The following is a 14,661-nucleotide window of genomic DNA, read 5'->3' as shown; positions in this document are numbered from 1 at the left end:
GCATATTCTATGTCTGCGCTTAAATTTTCAATTAATTAAACGATTCTAATCACTATTTTTACTCAATGCGCTTGCATTTTAGCTATGTGGCTGTCAGAGGGTCTGTACATTTTTTCGTAGCCAATCGTTGAATTTCTGCCTTCGCCAGACTGATGTTCTGCCTGTGAAATTTTATCTATGCGATTTTCCGATGGTCTATGCATTGTTCATAGCCCGTCAAATTTCTGCCCTCCTCATTCTCTTGACTACCAATTTCAATTTTGAAAAGAGGATTAGAAACGTTAGTGCCTCTTGCAGCGTTGCTAGGCAACAGCGCATTCTCACTGTGTCCTGATGAAGCAATTGATCCATCAAGCGATGGTCTTGAATTCATACTAGCATACTTAATAGATTCCACTACGGGACTCGCGTTCGCACCAGCAAGAGGCATTGTTGCTACATGGTTTGGATAACGCAACTGCTTCTGGTCATACTTTGACAATGTCTCGTACACTGTCGCATTCGAATGCGTATCATCACTGCTGTCTTTGTGATCTTCTACGTCATGATAGTAGGGCTGCGTTGATTCATCCTCTACAACATAATGACTACTTGGGGGTGCTGGGGATGGCGATACTTGAATCGGAGTTGGGGTTCTCATATTTTGAAGCCCTTGCTTAGGGGGTTCTCCAAAGATGTACGCCGGATTGCCGAGCGTCATGTGAGAACTAAACGTATTCATTGGAACCTGATTCGATTCCTCGTAGATTTCGTTGTTTGTTTCGCGTGGCGTTTTGGGTCGAAGCCGAGACACAATCTTTCGAAAGGATCCTCGTACGCTTACCGCTCTAGTCGCGTGAATTTTGCCGCGATGTTTCCTTGGACGCGGTTGATTTCTAAGAGAAGAGGAGGGTGTCTTGGACCGCTCAAAGCAACTACCTTCGGTCCTGCTCACCGTTTTTGTACGAGAACGACGACCCAGATAAAGAAAGGAATTGAAAGAATCACAGGAACTGCAATCAGAGAGGCAACAATAGCAGGATCTGAAAAACACAAGACTTCATAACCATGTAGCCTCGTCAAAGAACACATATAAACTTACGAAGGTGAGAAATCGATCCACGAGCACCACTACTCGGACTAAACAATAAAACAGGAGTTGAAGCAGCCGTTGACGGCATTGGCGTTGTTGCTATGGGTTATACAGTAGAAGATACGAAATGAATGATTATGCAGGACAACTTACGGCACGGCGTGATTCTTTCTTCTAGGTACACGCTACTCCCCTTGCAATCTTTACCGCATTCGTTGGGAGGCGGATTCGTGCAATTTCGCTTTACTATTCTAGATATGTTGCCGCATTCTGACGACCAATTTCCGACGGCCACAACGGACCAGCCACCGTTCACAGCTGGAGATCAAAAGCCACGCTATACGCATCATGAACAGGGCGTCGAAATTCTTACGACAGCAGATCGTATCGAATTCGCTCTCGTCTTTATCTCCCTCGCAGTGATTTACGCCGCCGCATACGGCTCCTTCGCATGCTCTCGTCTTGACTCGAACGGCGCGGCCGCACGAAGGCGTCCACGCGTGAAACGTCCACGCGCCCCACGTGCCGTCTGTCGCTATAAGACTCGCTAGAAAAAAATCAAAACGACGCCTCTCTGTCTTCCTTACGACAGCACGAATACGACGTATTCGTCTCGAAGAAGTCGCCGTCGCAGGGTTTTCCACCGCACGCGTGACTGTCGCACTGTCGAAAGCGTTGACGCGTAACGTTGCCGCAAGTCGCCGACGCAAGCCACGCGCTCCATTGGCCCCAGTTGCCGTCAATCGCTACACGAAGTTTACGCGTTTTTTTCTCTCTACAGAATATCCGCTCACGGCAGCAATTTTGTCTCGCTTGTACATCGATATCGCTTCCTGAGCAGTCGCTGCACGGCGAGCAGGATCTCACGCGTTGTCGCGTCTGACTGACGTTCGACGCTCCTTGGACGCAGACAGGGCCCCAAAGCGACCAGGGTTCCCACGTCGACCAGGCGGCTATCAAACGACATAGGATGATTCGTTGCGAAACTTTTACAAATTACAGTTGCTTTGTCGATAGCAAAAACTTCCGTTTGCCGACGGCGACGCTGACGGCGAGTCGTCACAGGAACAAAGGCGTTTCTCTTGAGGAACGGACGGCGTCGCGTTTGTACAGCGGATGAACGTCCAGGCGCAATCTAGCACGAGGGGACGCTCGCTACGGCCCTTTTCTTTGTCTCGCAAACCTTCGCTGACGGATAGGTTGGCGAATAGGAGGCACAGGAGAAGAGTCCAAGGCGCGAGTCGTTCGAACGCGGACGTGGTCGTCTCTGCCATCGTTCGCTTCCCCGTGGGTCTTCTTTAGATCGACTGGCGATAGCTGACGCCGAGCCTAATGACCGGGAACCGTTCTGATGGAGGAGAAAAGTGAAGCAGTAACAATTGCCCTACGTCATCGGGTGTCTTGTTTAGTGACGCCGAAAGAATGCGGAAGCGAAACGCAGCTGGCTTTCATAAACATAAATGAATCTATTTTCTCCTTAAAGAGACGTTTTCAATTTCTCTATTTGGACGAGCACGGCCTCTTTGCTCGTCCCGCCTGCACTGCGATACTGCTCCGCGCTGTTTTCGTAGTCCCACACGGAATGGACATCGACATCAAAAACGGAACTAAACGACCGGACTCTACCGTTTTGTTTCACTTCCTCCGGCATTCTCCTAACCTTATTTCGTGCATCTGATCCAATGTGAGATGAGACAAAGGGCAATTCAGTTTTTCAGATTTAGCAACGACTTGACCCGCCAAGTCGTGAGCATCCCTAAAAGGCACCTAAAAATACACACGATCACTCCCTTCTTCGCCTGTTTCTTTTACCATACCCCTTTACGAACAAGATAATAGGCCAAATCAGTGGCTAGCATGTCCTCGCTAAGCGCACTCTCCATTCTGTCTCGACGAATCTGTACTCTCCAAAAATTATTTCCCCATGATAGGACATTAGAGCCGTGTCACCTTTAGAGTTGACAGAACGCCAGCTGATATTTTCAGCACTGCCGAAACGGTGTCGTAGGTGCTAAACATGGCCTGTTTGTCTTCCTGTAAACACGACTGAGAAAGCAGCCAAGTCTCAAATAGACTCGCACTTGAAGGTCTTTGTTATATGTGGAAGGCAGTCCCTAGACGTCAGCGCGATGAGCGCCAAAGGAAACTCGTTTAGGAAACGAATACCTTGAGTGTGCAGAGAAAACCTGTGCACTACAAAAAAAAAACGCGTTTATAGAGCAGCGAGAGAAAGAGAAGATTTCTTTTTTACGTTTCCAAATATCGTTCCCGTTTTTCCTCGAATTAATTCGAGGCTGTCTGGGTTCTTTTTTTGAGGCATCAGGCTACTGCCTGTACTAAAATCAGACAACGCGTTGCCGTACCTGGTTGTTTCTTTGATGGACGGTAACATACCTGTAGGCGTCAGATAACTGCACAAAAGCAAACTCTTTTGTACTAAATATTATAAGATCTTCAGAAAGTTTGCTAACAGTGAACAATACTATAGACACTAACTTACGTAAATTACGCGCTTACCTAAGATGAATCATTGTCAGAGTAGCCCAGTAGAGAAAGTCAGCTGTGTTTAGGAGAGTTGCAATGTAGCATCACCTGTGAGCCCCAAATCATACCAACAAAGTCCCTGTCGCCTGTGCTTGCCATGCTGTTTACTGTTACTTCTTGAAAGCCAAGCTCTTTGAGGAGAGAACATTTTTTATGTACTACCTTATGACCTGAAATAATGTAACCTTGAGCAATCCATTCCCTGTCAACTCCAAAAGGATTTCCAGCAATGGCACCACTAGATATCAACAGTTGATTATACTCAAAGGCAATTAATTAGTGGGCGATTTCACCTGCCAAGAGGCAGAACATTGATTGTGCTGCGAAGTGCTCTTAGCTTGGCGAGATCGCCAGCCAAATTTGAAGCGTGACTATGAGCAACTAAGACTAAGCATCAGGCCACTAAAACTAAAGAAGGAAAACCTCAAGAGCCAATGGCTCCATCTGACTACTTGAGCCCTCTTTGCAACAAAAATAAATATACATAGAGAGAGAGAGAGAGATGACCCTCATATGAATACTTGTACAGTACCTGCATGTGAGTATAGCCGGGCATTAGTACATCAATTTCCCTATGGAAACTCCTATTATTATTATGTATTGTTATTCAAGTTTAACTTGCTGTTCTGCTCGATTAAGGAGGATCTTGACCAGGTCACAAAGAAGATCGCACAACTTGTCAATAGAATCACGCAACCACAACCTAACAAGAGGAAACATCTCAAACGAATACTAGAATCAGGAAAATTCACCTCATATCAGTTGCCACCTGGAAATAACAAAACTGTCAGAGCTAAAAATAAATCGTGGGTGCTCTATACCTGATCATTTCGACTCCGTCCCGTATGCAGTTTTCCCGCCACCGAACCGACCAATTCCTGTCACGAAATCCAATTAGACGGCTCTTTTTCACACATTGACGTGACGTCACTTTTAAACGTCGTTCGTTGGCCGTGTGAATGTCCTCGTCGGTTCCTTTCGCGTCGAATCGACCATCGTTCCATTCGGCTAAGACCTTAGAAAGAGCGCAAGGAGTGACGTAAAGGAGAAACGATCATTTTCCGCTCAAAAATAACCTGATCGAGCCCTTCCACAATAGTTTGCACTTCGACATCTGTCAAGATTCCAACTCTTCCCAAAGCTTTGGCATATACTTGGCTTCCCTAGGTGGAGTTGCCATGGATTCGCTCCCTTTCGATCCCCGCCCTCCGTTTACCTTTATGTCTTCGGCGTGCATTCGTTTGTCCAGCTCGAACGAAGAATTGAATGCTTGCATCACTTGCGCTGGTTTGCCGTCAAAACGTCCACCCCACAACGACATGGTTGTCGTGAGAAGAAAAGAGGAGGTGGAAAGAATTCCTCAAGCCGTACATGTAGCGCACGCCGCGCGGACGCGAGTCACGCGACCAGGGGTATAAAAGTACTGTATTTACGAATAAAAAACAAATGTACAAAGTCTCGCCTTATTTGCAACTTCCGGGGCTGGCACTCTGCATGGCCCACTTAATTTTTCAAAGCTGCCTTCAACTTTTGCCAAAAGTAGTCTTCACCTTTTGATATCACAGTAGAACCGACTAGTTCATCTGGAACTTCTACACCTTCAGCTAGAATGCCAATGATAGTTTTCTTTTCTCTTCTTTCCTTTTTCACAATTCCGTTAATAAGAGCCAAAGCTGATACTAACTCGTATTGACACCATCCGCTCTTTTCAAAACCCTTACTCACAACAAAGATGACGTGTCTGCTGTTCTTGATTGAATCAATAATGTTTGTGACAATTGGCTTGCCAGGCAGAAAATCCCGATAGTGGATGCATGCTCTCATACTATTACTTCCTTCCAGTTCCAGAAGCAATGACTTTTTCACCCAGGGTTTAGTATCCTCATTGAAACATATAAACATGTCATACTTGAACTTCTGTTCAGAGGCACTCTTTTCTGCTGCAGTAAGAGAGACTACTCTTTCTACTTTTTCTGCCTCTGCTGCCTCTTTATCACCGGCTTGGCCTTCTAACTTTCTACAAATTTTTTCAACTTGGGCAACTATGACATCACTGGTTACAAAATCAGCATCAACAGTTCTCTTCGATTTCCATTGAGGAATCCTCTTTCTAAATTCCTCCAAAGAGGTGTTTTTCAAGGCCGGTAATATTATTTTATCTTTTACGTCTGAAAGACTCCCAATAATTTCGCTCAATGCCGGGTACTTAGGATACGTTTCTAGTAGGGTTTTGCTACATAGAACAACGACCACCGTTAGCGTATCGTCCCCAAGTGACTTGTTCCTGGCGACGAATGTATTTTCTCCCCACGAAACGGTGTCCGACTGATCTGAAGCCTCGGAAGCGGGAGGACGAGGTTGAAGATGAACGGCGCGTCGTCCTTTTGCTCTAATCTCATGGGCTATCTCCTTAGACCACTTGACGTCGTCTCCGTCGTCAGAACTCACTATCAGAACGCCAGGATTCGATTCTTGGGCAGCGGAAGCCATTTTAGGTGGGACGGGCGTACGCACCTCGCTGTAATTGGACGATTATAGGTCACGGGGTATAGGAGGCATTCGCTCTACCCTACTGTCGCAATTCTTCGGGCAGAGCGTAGTGTGGTTTTCCACGTGCTCGACTTCGTAGCGCGCCTCCCTTACCGATTCCGAGTGTCGGCGCGCCAAGCGATCGTTTTTTCGTTCGAGAGCGCGTCGAAGTGCGAGAAGGAGGCGGTGGCCATTCTCGACGCGCCAGAAGGGAATGAGTCTTCATACTCTTCTCGAAGCGGCACATTTTGTTGATACGGATAGCGACGAGGAAAACCGTGCGAAAGCGAATCGAACCCCATTGCTCCCCAAAACGCTATCTCACCGTCGATTTTAGACAAGAAAAAGAAGCGCTCCGCCAGCGTTTCGTCGGTAACACCGAGCCTCGATATACAAATCGGGCTTTCCGAAGCGAGCAAACTGGATCCGGCGACGCCATCAGCGGCGACGGCGTCGACGCCAACGACGCCGAGTCGGAGCAAGCGCGTCAGTCGAGTCGTTGGGTAGGAACAGGAGGGGAAATAGAACACGTGCTTGCAGCGTGGCCTAACGACGGTTTCTAGGGCTGGCGCTACGCGTGAAGTTCATAATCAACTCGAAAAGAATCGGTGAGGTGGGAGGGGAGGGGGAGAGGAAAAAAATATTGAATATTTTTTCCTTATATAAAAAGGCGGGCTCATTTGAAATTATGTTTCGATGGGCTACGTCAGCAATTGCCCGGCATGTGGGATAAAAAGTCGTCGAATCTTTCCGTTTTGAAGGGTGCTATAAGCTGCATTGACGTGAGAGACGTCGTCCTTTCCTGAGATTTTTAGAGAGAATCTTTTCTCGTCGTCGTCGTAGGAACTAAAGCGAAAAGATCGCGAATACGAACTGGAGGCGAATCAACTTCGACGTCAGAAGCGTATGAAACAGGAACAATTGAGATCGTTGCGAAGCGAAATGGGCGCAGAAGAAGTCGATAAAATTCTCTCCCAGGCAACGGTGACGATGAGGATCGAACAATACGGAAGTGGAGGAACAGTGAGCCTGGTCCCAGCCGATGATCCTAGTGCAACAGAAGTGCACTACGTGGAAGTACCAGCTGCCTATGTGTCATCCTGTAGTGCGGCATTGTCTGGTAGTACTAAGTGGCATTCTCATATCCAACCTTCTTCTTCTTCGTCGTCGTCGACGACGAGTTCAGTCGTTTTAGCTGCTGCTTCTACTCTTCCTTCGTCGTCGTCGTCATCCCTACCCCCTATTCGAATTGAGTTGGGTCAACACGTGGAAACGAATCAATAGTAAGCTTTATCTTACTTGTCTTGTCGCAGTTTCTTCTTAGGTGTATAATGTATGATGATGACTCTGCAGCGGGAAATAAAAAATAAATCAGCTCGATAATTTATTTGCGTCACGTGTCGCGTCCCCGTATTTGTCATGTCGAAGAACTTGTGCAGTGTGTTGAAATCGCGGCCGCCTGTCGTTCTCTTCGTCTCTAGCATCTATGCCTTTGTCATTGGGCTTTTGTATCTATATGCTTACATGTCGTATAACGTCGATACGGATACGGTGAAGGACGTCGACGGTAGCAAGGTAAAAAAACGAAACGAGAATCGCTCCATTGGCCAACGTGGTTCCCCTAGGCGTGGAGCAGTCAACTCGGGGACCTAACCGATTCCAATAAAAAATTCTGCATTTACAAAGATTCGACGTTGAAAACGTTCAAGTTCTCACCGCCGTCTGATGGACTTCTTCATCATTTATCCATGTGCGCAACGCCGTGGAATGCTATGAACGCTTCCGCGCCTCCCGCTGGGCCTACGCTGATACTGCTGGATTTCTGCTCTGGTAAAATCTCCTCTCTCACTGCAAAATATACTATTTGTCCTTTAGGTATCGATAAATATACCAGATTTGTTTTTGGCATTATTAGTAAGGATTCTAAAAGCGGTACACGAGCACGCTGAATTCGCACAACTCGTGCTCATAAAATAAGTATTAGGTGAATGGGACCTTTCTCTTGAAGTTTACTACAACCTCAGTATGGTTCCGCCAAGGTTTGCTTAGCTACTACACTGCTAGTTATACATACATACATACATATATCTATATCAAATTTTAGCGGAATACGCAAGGAAGAAAAAACGAACAAATTTCTACAGTGTGGAAGTCCTGATGTGCCCTCATCTTACGATCATCCCATGACTATAAAAGAGTGCAATGATAGCGCAACAGAAGACCCGATTTTTAAACTAACGTCATCAGCCTTACATGGCAACGATCCGGTGGTTACACTGTATGCAACAAAAGTACGTTTTTCTCTACATCTAATCACTGGTGGCACGCATTTTTATTTTTAGGAGATGATAGAGAGGGCGGAACATCGTCTTCTCGTGCTCTTGGTTCTTACCTTATGCCTAGCTGTACTCATAACCATTATTGTTGTTTGCATGCACCATCCGGATAATGCATCAGGCAATAGTTCAGCAGCAGACAGCAGTGATTAATTAAACTGCATATATTGAGAAATACAAAGCCATTGGTACAGAACTCACGTGTTCAGCGCGTTTCCATGGGAGACTTGGGTGGCGGTTCTATGAGCGTTTCGAGAAGAGTCTTTCCATTTAGCAGCTTCGTTGTAGCAATGACAAAGTCAGTTTGTCCTAATAGAAAAAAAGACTTTGTGTTTCTATTCAAAAGCAAAGAGATTTTGAGGTCTCACCTTCTTCCTGCTGAGCCAAAAATCTCAATGCTGATATTTCGGCAAACGTGCAACCGCCCAGAAATACGACTAGGATCAAGCGCGGATTGTCATATGTTCCACTTGGAGGGCTAATTCCTTCTATTGACGATGAGAAGACGATGAAATCAAATAGGCGCGATCTGAATTATGCATACGTCGTTTTTCAATGCCTGGATGCAATTTCTGACGTTCGTCTATGGTGGGACCAGGAACGAGTTTCAACATCTAGTAACAGAATTAATGATCATTATTATTATTGTTGCTTGGTACATATAGTGACCTCTTCTAATCCCCGCCACTTTTCTGGTTTTGTGAGGCATTGGACCAGTCTGGCAGTCAGTGGTGCGTAGCCAGAATGAACGTAAGACAAATCATCTGGATTCTGCAAACAAAATTTATCGGTGAGATTCCCCATAGATTCTTCATACTGTACCTGTTCATTAATATCTTCCACGGTCAATCTCATCGTTTTTCGGATTGTGTTATAGACTTTGGGACCGTGGAGTCTGAACAGGCCCGCCTCCTCAAGTCTTTCCAGTGTCCGCACGTGTTCAAAGCCATATGTCTATTATTAGACATTTAGGCATACAAGAATACAAAGATTAACCATTATACCTGAATGATTTCTCTCCTGTAAAAATCATAGACTTTTTGCTTGAATCCATTCGAAGCGGTGCACTGGGCACAGATCAGTCTCAACACCTAAAGAGCAGATACAATTAGGTGTTCACCTTTTGCATCTTTTTTTATACGTCGGCCAGTGGGGCATGTTGGTTGAGAAGCTGCTCGACGAACGGATGTATTCTGTCTACGTCAGCAGCCCGAAATACATCTTGAATAAATAAAATTTATTAACGAAAAATTTTAAATAATTAAATAGGCATTTACCTTGTTCCATAGAAACTCGATCTATGAATTCTGAGGCTTCGATTTTCTCTTTAAGCAGCGCTGTCACCGTCGTATCTAAGCACGCCAATTCAATTGTCACATCCAATCTGCTACTGTATTTACATGTGGACAGAGATAATCTAGCGCCTTGAATGTGTGGCAACTTGCTAACAAATTGCTTGATCTGTCCAACCGTTTTAGCCCCGTGTCGTTCCTATGACGACCAAGAATGATTATTTAACAAATTAAACCGGTATTCGTTTTACTTCAAATGCTTCTCTGATGTGTTTTGCTTTCCTATTGAGAAGTGGACCAACGGCATAAAAGTTCAAATCCCGTATTTCCGCATATAGGTCATCCGAAGAGTTTAACTTGATTGTTTTCATGGAAGATTCCTGCTGCTGTGGCTGCCCTCCTCTGCCTCCTGATTGGTCAGAAAACTTGTCAGCAGAAAACTTAATAGAAGCTATAATAAAATAATTAATTTGATTTATTGGCTCATTTTCTTGGAACAGCACCGTTTTGAATTCCAAATAATTCGTCAAGAAGTCCTTCGTACGTAAGTTGCGTTAGAAGAGGAGACAGAAGATCGACGTTTCGATCGAGCAAAATGACCGAATCGAATTCAGGTGCAACCATTTCACAATCTCTCGCAATTTCTTTTCTCATGCGAAGCATTATATCAGCAACTTGCTACAGCGAAATCATATTGATAAATTCAATTATTATAATATCTAGTACCCTAGCACATTGCCCTTTTCCATAGATTCTTGGAATAATGCCATAGAGAGATTGAAGAAAAATGAGAGAACGTGCTACGTAGTACATCGACGTGAGATCTCCCTCCAGATAGCACTCCTAAAAAAACTATTTAACCATTGAAAATACACGAGAAGTGTGTGGCCACTCGAAATGCCAGAGGAAGTTCCATTGACAGGACGTCCGAGTCGACCGGATAGACATCGATTGGACATTCAAAAATATTAGTAAAAGATCCTTTTACTCCCAGTTCCTGTAAAAAATTTTTAGTCGATTATTAGGATTTTTTCTAATTACTTCTAATTTTCTATCGCACAGCAGAGTTCTGCGAGGTACGAATATGATACTGTAATCGCGTCCTCTTGCTCTTCGTTCTTCGCTCCTAAACCCGAGTTGTCGAATTATTATTTGACCAATTATAAAATTTTACAGTATGCAATCTGCAATATGTTGCATCACGTCGACTTTGGGTCCGACTAGAAAGATGACGTGCTGTTCCGTGTCGGCTGGAGGCGTATTTTGCTGTATGATCGTCATCTTCGTCACGCCCCTTTCCTAAAGAAAACGCAAATGCTTCCAAAAAAACGGCACAAAGCGTCGACAGAGCAAAGCTTGCCTTTAGAACGGAGTATTCTGCAATCAAGCCAAACGGTCCCGTCATCGACTGGTCCCATGCAAGTGCCTAGACACTGTGGCTTGGCACCCAAGGCAGTTTCCCCAAAAGAAGCCTCGCCTCACCTTCGTGCCTTCGCACTTGTCTAGCAGATCAAGGAAGAATCGTCTTGCAGCGTCTCGGATCATGCTGACGTCGATGCGGCCCGACGATAGATGCGAAGCGACTGCCATTTGAGTAGCGGTCCCGTATAAGAATGCTTTCGTTCTTTTATCTGCGTTCAAGATTGCCTGCGACTCTGAGATGCTTTAGGAACGCGAGACCTATTGCGTCCAAGTCTCTTCCTATTCTGACGAGGCTTTATTCGAGCGCGACGTCGCCGCCAGCGGGAAAAGATTCGACTTTGACGACTCTGAGACGCGGTTTGTGGCGAATCGTTCGCGTTGTCTTTCTCGTCACGGGCGGACTCGTTTGGATTGCAATTTGGATGAATTACGCGAGCGTGCGCGGCGGTGGCACGACGAAAAGGGGATTCAATTTCGAGCAACTGGGCGGAGCCGATTGCGACGCAATGAGAAAAAAATTCGTCAGATATTTCGACGTATCCGAAGACAAAATCTCGATGACGGAAGTCGGCGAAAAAATCAGCGCAGTATTGAGTCTGTGGGAGAAGCTGAAAGAGGAAGATAGAATCGTCGATTCATTGGGATCAGGATCCTATATATGTGGATTTGATTTGAGAAGCGCTACTGATTCTTCTGACAAATATCGCGAAGAAATTAATGACGTCGAGGGGAAGAGGTGGAAATCGGCTTGTTACGTCGAAGGGCCGCTTGGTGTCGCTCGACTTGAGACCGAGTTTTGGCAGCATGAGGATGAGAAATGGGTTCCGCTTGCTGTGCGCTTGGAAGTGATGGAGACGAGTGGGAATTGCTTGGCTGACGTGTCTGCTTTTCCTCCGAATGGCCTCATGAAATATACTCGATTATCGAAGCTTTAGACTAATGTAGAAAAACTGGTATTTACTTGCTGACGACACTTTTTACGATAGAAAGAGAAAATTTCTAATTCTTTGTAGAAATGAAGATCTAAACGCAACTATTCTAGCAAAAAAAGGGAGGTAAGCAAATTCGAATGTATACAGAAACGGTGTTTTGTCATCATACGCCAGAAAAAAAAAGGTATACAAAATCTAGAACAGGAGCACGATTTTCCGTAAAATAGACTTTCTCCACGCAGAACAGCGAATGACTGGAGTGACAGAGAGAGAGAGAGAGGAAGAGAGAGAGTGATAGACACTGTAGAGAGATAGATAGATATATGTGTAAATAAGTCAGAGCCGATGCCGCCGGAGCTACAAATGGAAGCCCCCATAATCTTGCGGCCACGACAAGCCATGCGGAGCCTGACTCGACTGCGGATATGCTCCACTCTCGGCAAACGGACTGGCCATGGGCTGAGGATGCGAACCGAAACTGGTTGCCAGAGGCGGCATACCAAGAGGATATTGAGCCGCCTGCATAACGGCCATGTAGCTGCCTAAAGCAGAGGGGCCGGGACGTGGCATATAACCGCTTCCCGGTGCTGAAAAAGGCGTGTTGGCATAATCGGTGAAGCTCCCATCGATTTTCCCGTCGCTTTCCGGCATTAGATTGGTCGGCTGCGGTTGCGGCGGCCACGATTGAGACGGAGTGCCGAATCCGGTGGGAATGTGGTTGTGGTAGGGAGGCGAGTGCGACGGCGGCGGCGGCGGCGGCGGAGCCTGCGGTTGACCGTAGTGGTGACCGTCGCTACGCTTCGAAAGGTCTTCGTTGCTGCCACCTGTGCGGAAAACGCAAAGCAAAAGTGGAGGTCGAAATTTGACGACCTAACGGGGGGCGAGGGAGGGAGGGAGGGAGGGAGGGAGGGAGGGAGGGAGGCGATTTTGTATAGCGGCACGCGCGAGACGAGTCACGATCGCGGGGGGGAAAATAGTGCAGCGAGGGGAAAATCGTTTTCTTACCTCTGTGCAGAAAGGCGTTGCGAGACGGAAATGGCAGCGATGGTGATGGAGAATAAAGGGCGGAACTTTCGTGATCGCTGCCGCCGCCGACGCCGCCACCGACACTCGAAGTGCCGTACGATCCGAATGCAGGCGCATAATGCGGACGCCACTTGCGTTCGCCCGATTCGCCACCGCCGCCAGTGGAGAGCGACGGCAGTCCGGCAGATCTGCTAAATAGAGAGAAAGAGGAGTAAACAAAAGGAAAAGCTACTCCCGTCTGACTAAACATAGGTAAACAAAACTCGATATCGATAGGGGGGGTGTGACCAGATAGACGAAATCGAAACACAGGGCCTGAGTTCGCCCCGTGCATAGCGCGTGCATCTCCCTGTACCTTCTCGTGCCAGTTTCGGAGCCTCGAAAGCCTTTAGCAAAAGGATTGTGCTCGATTTTAAGCTGCGTCACCTAAAGGCGAGCGAGAAACGTGAGCCGGAAGCGAACAGGTGATAGAGAGACGATCGCGCGACGCCCTCGATTCCATGCTGAGTAGCGTCTGCTTACCTGCTGGTTCTGATAAGCGGTGACGGCAGTGAACGCCGTTTCGGGAAAGACGTGCGTGCTAACGGACGCCGAATCGCTTCGATAGATTCCGTTCTGAACGCGAACGATGTGCACGCGAGGCTGATATTTGTGCATGGAGTTGAGAATGATCTGCCAAAGAAACGCCCCCTCTTAGATTAGTTCATCTTCTCCCCCGATTTTCGCGAGCCAGCGACGTGTCAAAGTTCCACTTACGTGCCCGAATTGATCCATGTGATTGTTCGTCAACTTCAACTTCTGGAAGCTGACGATTTGACGCATCCACTGGTGTCCCGTGCACGGCGAGTCGGCGTGGACGTAGAGTCGACCGGGCACTTGGGGCTCGGCTTTGCCCGTCACGATCCATTCGGAGTTGTGATATTTGTAGCGATTTTCGTCCGCGGGGACGACGTCCATGACGAGAATGTATTTCAACTTCGGATCGAGGCCCGAGATAGTGACTTTAAACGTGGGAAACATTCGTCTAAGTTTGGGAAAGTAAATCGCAATTGAGCCGCCACAAACAAAAACGGGAGGGGAGGGAGGAGATACAGTAGAGAGAGTCGAACACGGGGTACGATAGAACTGCTCACCTTCCGGCTTTCGTGATGATCATTTCGGTTCCAACTTTGTGGAATTTGTCCCAAAGATCTTTATTGTGCAGATGAACTTTGATTCGATCGTTCGACGCGCTGCCACTGTTGCTGCGAGCGCCGTTACTGCTGCTGCCGCCGCCGGCGGTATGAGAGGCATCCGGAATTCCCTCGACAGGCAAAACGCCTCCATACGATCCTCCCGCAGTCGTTGTGTCGTCCGACGACGTGTCTCCAGCAGCAGCAGCAGCGGCTGCCGCTGCCGCTGCCGCTGCTTCAGCTTCGTGAAGCTGACGATCGTCGGGCGACGGTAAACCGACGTGCAGAGACGGAAAGCCAGAATCTGCGCGAGAGGGAGGGGAAGAAAACGAAAGT

General features: G+C 47.0%; 7 protein-coding genes and 1 long non-coding RNA gene across 9 annotated transcripts; 3 read left to right on the top strand and 5 right to left on the bottom strand.

The window, feature by feature from the left end:
* Positions 1-5: 5 nt before the first annotated feature.
* On the bottom strand, positions 6-2,441 carry LOC136187596 (uncharacterized). Its single transcript, XM_065975224.1, has 9 exons — positions 2,256-2,441; positions 2,073-2,207; positions 1,867-2,025; positions 1,660-1,818; positions 1,446-1,607; positions 1,226-1,390; positions 1,082-1,171; positions 935-1,022; positions 6-875 (listed from the first exon to the last, which is right to left on the bottom strand). The coding sequence occupies exons 1-9, from the start codon at positions 2,344-2,346 to the stop codon at positions 176-178; spliced, it is 1,749 nt and encodes a 582-aa protein (XP_065831296.1). The 5' UTR covers positions 2,347-2,441; the 3' UTR covers positions 6-175.
* On the bottom strand, positions 2,267-4,971 carry LOC136187597 (argininosuccinate lyase-like). Of its 2 annotated transcripts, XM_065975225.1 has the most exons (21): positions 4,833-4,971; positions 4,693-4,779; positions 4,548-4,631; positions 4,438-4,494; positions 4,369-4,385; positions 4,239-4,319; positions 4,149-4,188; positions 4,040-4,077; positions 3,910-3,987; positions 3,802-3,854; positions 3,685-3,747; positions 3,590-3,632; positions 3,467-3,538; positions 3,324-3,408; positions 3,239-3,265; positions 3,154-3,186; positions 3,023-3,106; positions 2,890-2,970; positions 2,733-2,839; positions 2,461-2,679; positions 2,267-2,401 (listed from the first exon to the last, which is right to left on the bottom strand). In XM_065975225.1, the coding sequence occupies exons 1-20, from the start codon at positions 4,935-4,937 to the stop codon at positions 2,550-2,552; spliced, it is 1,365 nt and encodes a 454-aa protein (XP_065831297.1). In that variant the 5' UTR covers positions 4,938-4,971; the 3' UTR covers positions 2,267-2,401; positions 2,461-2,549. The 2 variants fall into 2 exon arrangements, with proteins under 2 accessions (XP_065831297.1, XP_065831299.1); XM_065975227.1 differs by lacking the exon at positions 2,267-2,401 and having other exon boundaries at positions 2,539-2,679; positions 2,733-2,828.
* A 51-nt stretch (positions 4,972-5,022) lies between these two features.
* LOC136187706 (uncharacterized) lies at positions 5,023-6,652 on the bottom strand. The gene is made up of 2 exons (XM_065975369.1): positions 6,190-6,652; positions 5,023-6,134 (listed from the first exon to the last, which is right to left on the bottom strand). The coding sequence occupies exons 1-2, from the start codon at positions 6,390-6,392 to the stop codon at positions 5,120-5,122; spliced, it is 1,218 nt and encodes a 405-aa protein (XP_065831441.1). The 5' UTR covers positions 6,393-6,652; the 3' UTR covers positions 5,023-5,119.
* Positions 6,164-7,532, top strand: LOC136187707 (max-binding protein MNT-like). Its single transcript, XM_065975370.1, has 5 exons — positions 6,164-6,423; positions 6,483-6,648; positions 6,709-6,753; positions 6,816-6,927; positions 6,989-7,532. Exons 1-5 carry the CDS (start codon positions 6,360-6,362, stop codon positions 7,427-7,429), a joined length of 828 nt encoding a protein of 275 aa, XP_065831442.1. The 5' UTR covers positions 6,164-6,359; the 3' UTR covers positions 7,430-7,532.
* A 14-nt stretch (positions 7,533-7,546) lies between these two features.
* Positions 7,547-8,671, top strand: LOC136187708 (uncharacterized). Its single transcript, XM_065975371.1, has 6 exons — positions 7,547-7,720; positions 7,771-7,975; positions 8,021-8,077; positions 8,130-8,184; positions 8,250-8,436; positions 8,488-8,671. The coding sequence occupies exons 1-6, from the start codon at positions 7,565-7,567 to the stop codon at positions 8,632-8,634; spliced, it is 807 nt and encodes a 268-aa protein (XP_065831443.1). The 5' UTR covers positions 7,547-7,564; the 3' UTR covers positions 8,635-8,671.
* LOC136187704 (vacuolar protein sorting-associated protein 33A-like) lies at positions 8,631-11,393 on the bottom strand. The gene is made up of 17 exons (XM_065975366.1): positions 11,256-11,393; positions 11,134-11,199; positions 10,948-11,072; positions 10,815-10,899; positions 10,666-10,770; positions 10,500-10,616; positions 10,277-10,451; positions 10,025-10,224; positions 9,882-9,972; positions 9,759-9,833; positions 9,623-9,702; positions 9,486-9,572; positions 9,304-9,435; positions 9,151-9,252; positions 9,026-9,095; positions 8,850-8,969; positions 8,631-8,790 (listed from the first exon to the last, which is right to left on the bottom strand). Exons 1-17 carry the CDS (start codon positions 11,361-11,363, stop codon positions 8,687-8,689), a joined length of 1,842 nt encoding a protein of 613 aa, XP_065831438.1. The 5' UTR covers positions 11,364-11,393; the 3' UTR covers positions 8,631-8,686.
* Positions 11,394-12,132: 739 nt separating this feature from the next.
* On the bottom strand, positions 12,133-14,629 carry LOC136187705 (T-box transcription factor TBX20-like; the record flags this gene model as incomplete). Its single annotated transcript, XM_065975367.1, is given in 6 exon segments — positions 12,133-12,951; positions 13,133-13,344; positions 13,509-13,579; positions 13,676-13,825; positions 13,910-14,177; positions 14,287-14,629. Coding segments are annotated over 6 exon segments (1,511 nt in total), but the record flags the coding sequence as incomplete, so codon positions are not given.
* LOC136187710 (uncharacterized) lies at positions 13,098-14,661 on the top strand. The gene is made up of 2 exons (XR_010669954.1): positions 13,098-13,405; positions 13,466-14,661. It is a non-coding gene; the product is annotated as an uncharacterized lncRNA (long non-coding RNA).

This window comes from Oscarella lobularis, chromosome 5, assembly GCF_947507565.1.
Source record: "Oscarella lobularis chromosome 5, ooOscLobu1.1, whole genome shotgun sequence".
NCBI lineage: Eukaryota > Metazoa > Porifera > Homoscleromorpha > Homosclerophorida > Oscarellidae > Oscarella > Oscarella lobularis.
Note: the sequence above shows the minus strand (reverse complement) of the source record. Positions and strands in the feature narration are given on the sequence as shown.

Excerpts from the sequence above, each read along its gene's own strand:
- LOC136187596 (XM_065975224.1), bottom strand. The coding sequence starts at position 2,346 with ATGGCAGAGACGACCACGTCCGCGTTCGAACGACTCGCGCCTTGGACT. Across the intron at positions 1,391-1,445 it reads ATTCGATACGATCTGCTGTC|CTGTGAACGGTGGCTGGTCC; the intron begins GTAAGAATTTCG and ends TTTGATCTCCAG. Across the intron at positions 1,172-1,225 it reads AGAAAGAATCACGCCGTGCC|CAACAACGCCAATGCCGTCA; the intron begins GTAAGTTGTCCT and ends TATAACCCATAG.
- LOC136187597 (XM_065975225.1), bottom strand. The coding sequence starts at position 4,937 with ATGTCGTTGTGGGGTGGACGTTTTGACGGCAAACCAGCGCAAGTGATG. Across the intron at positions 4,780-4,832 it reads TGCACGCCGAAGACATAAAG|GGAAGCCAAGTATATGCCAA; the intron begins GTAAACGGAGGG and ends AACTCCACCTAG. Across the intron at positions 2,971-3,022 it reads GCGTTCTGTCAACTCTAAAG|ATTCGTCGAGACAGAATGGA; the intron begins GTGACACGGCTC and ends TGGAGAGTACAG.
- LOC136187707 (XM_065975370.1), top strand. The coding sequence starts at position 6,360 with ATGAGTCTTCATACTCTTCTCGAAGCGGCACATTTTGTTGATACGGAT. Across the intron at positions 6,649-6,708 it reads CGCGTCAGTCGAGTCGTTGG|GGCTGGCGCTACGCGTGAAG; the intron begins GTAGGAACAGGA and ends GACGGTTTCTAG. Across the intron at positions 6,754-6,815 it reads AATCAACTCGAAAAGAATCG|GCGGGCTCATTTGAAATTAT; the intron begins GTGAGGTGGGAG and ends TTATATAAAAAG.
- LOC136187706 (XM_065975369.1), bottom strand. The coding sequence starts at position 6,392 with ATGTGCCGCTTCGAGAAGAGTATGAAGACTCATTCCCTTCTGGCGCGT. Across the intron at positions 6,135-6,189 it reads CTGCCCGAAGAATTGCGACA|CGAGGTGCGTACGCCCGTCC; the intron begins GTAGGGTAGAGC and ends GTCCAATTACAG.
- LOC136187708 (XM_065975371.1), top strand. The coding sequence starts at position 7,565 with ATGTCGAAGAACTTGTGCAGTGTGTTGAAATCGCGGCCGCCTGTCGTT. Across the intron at positions 8,078-8,129 it reads TAGTAAGGATTCTAAAAGCG|GTGAATGGGACCTTTCTCTT; the intron begins GTACACGAGCAC and ends AATAAGTATTAG. Across the intron at positions 8,437-8,487 it reads TTACACTGTATGCAACAAAA|GAGATGATAGAGAGGGCGGA; the intron begins GTACGTTTTTCT and ends TTTTATTTTTAG.
- LOC136187704 (XM_065975366.1), bottom strand. The coding sequence starts at position 11,363 with ATGGCAGTCGCTTCGCATCTATCGTCGGGCCGCATCGACGTCAGCATG. Across the intron at positions 9,834-9,881 it reads TAGATTATCTCTGTCCACAT|ATACGACGGTGACAGCGCTG; the intron begins GTAAATACAGTA and ends TGGCGTGCTTAG. Across the intron at positions 8,791-8,849 it reads TTTGGCTCAGCAGGAAGAAG|GACAAACTGACTTTGTCATT; the intron begins GTGAGACCTCAA and ends TTTTTCTATTAG.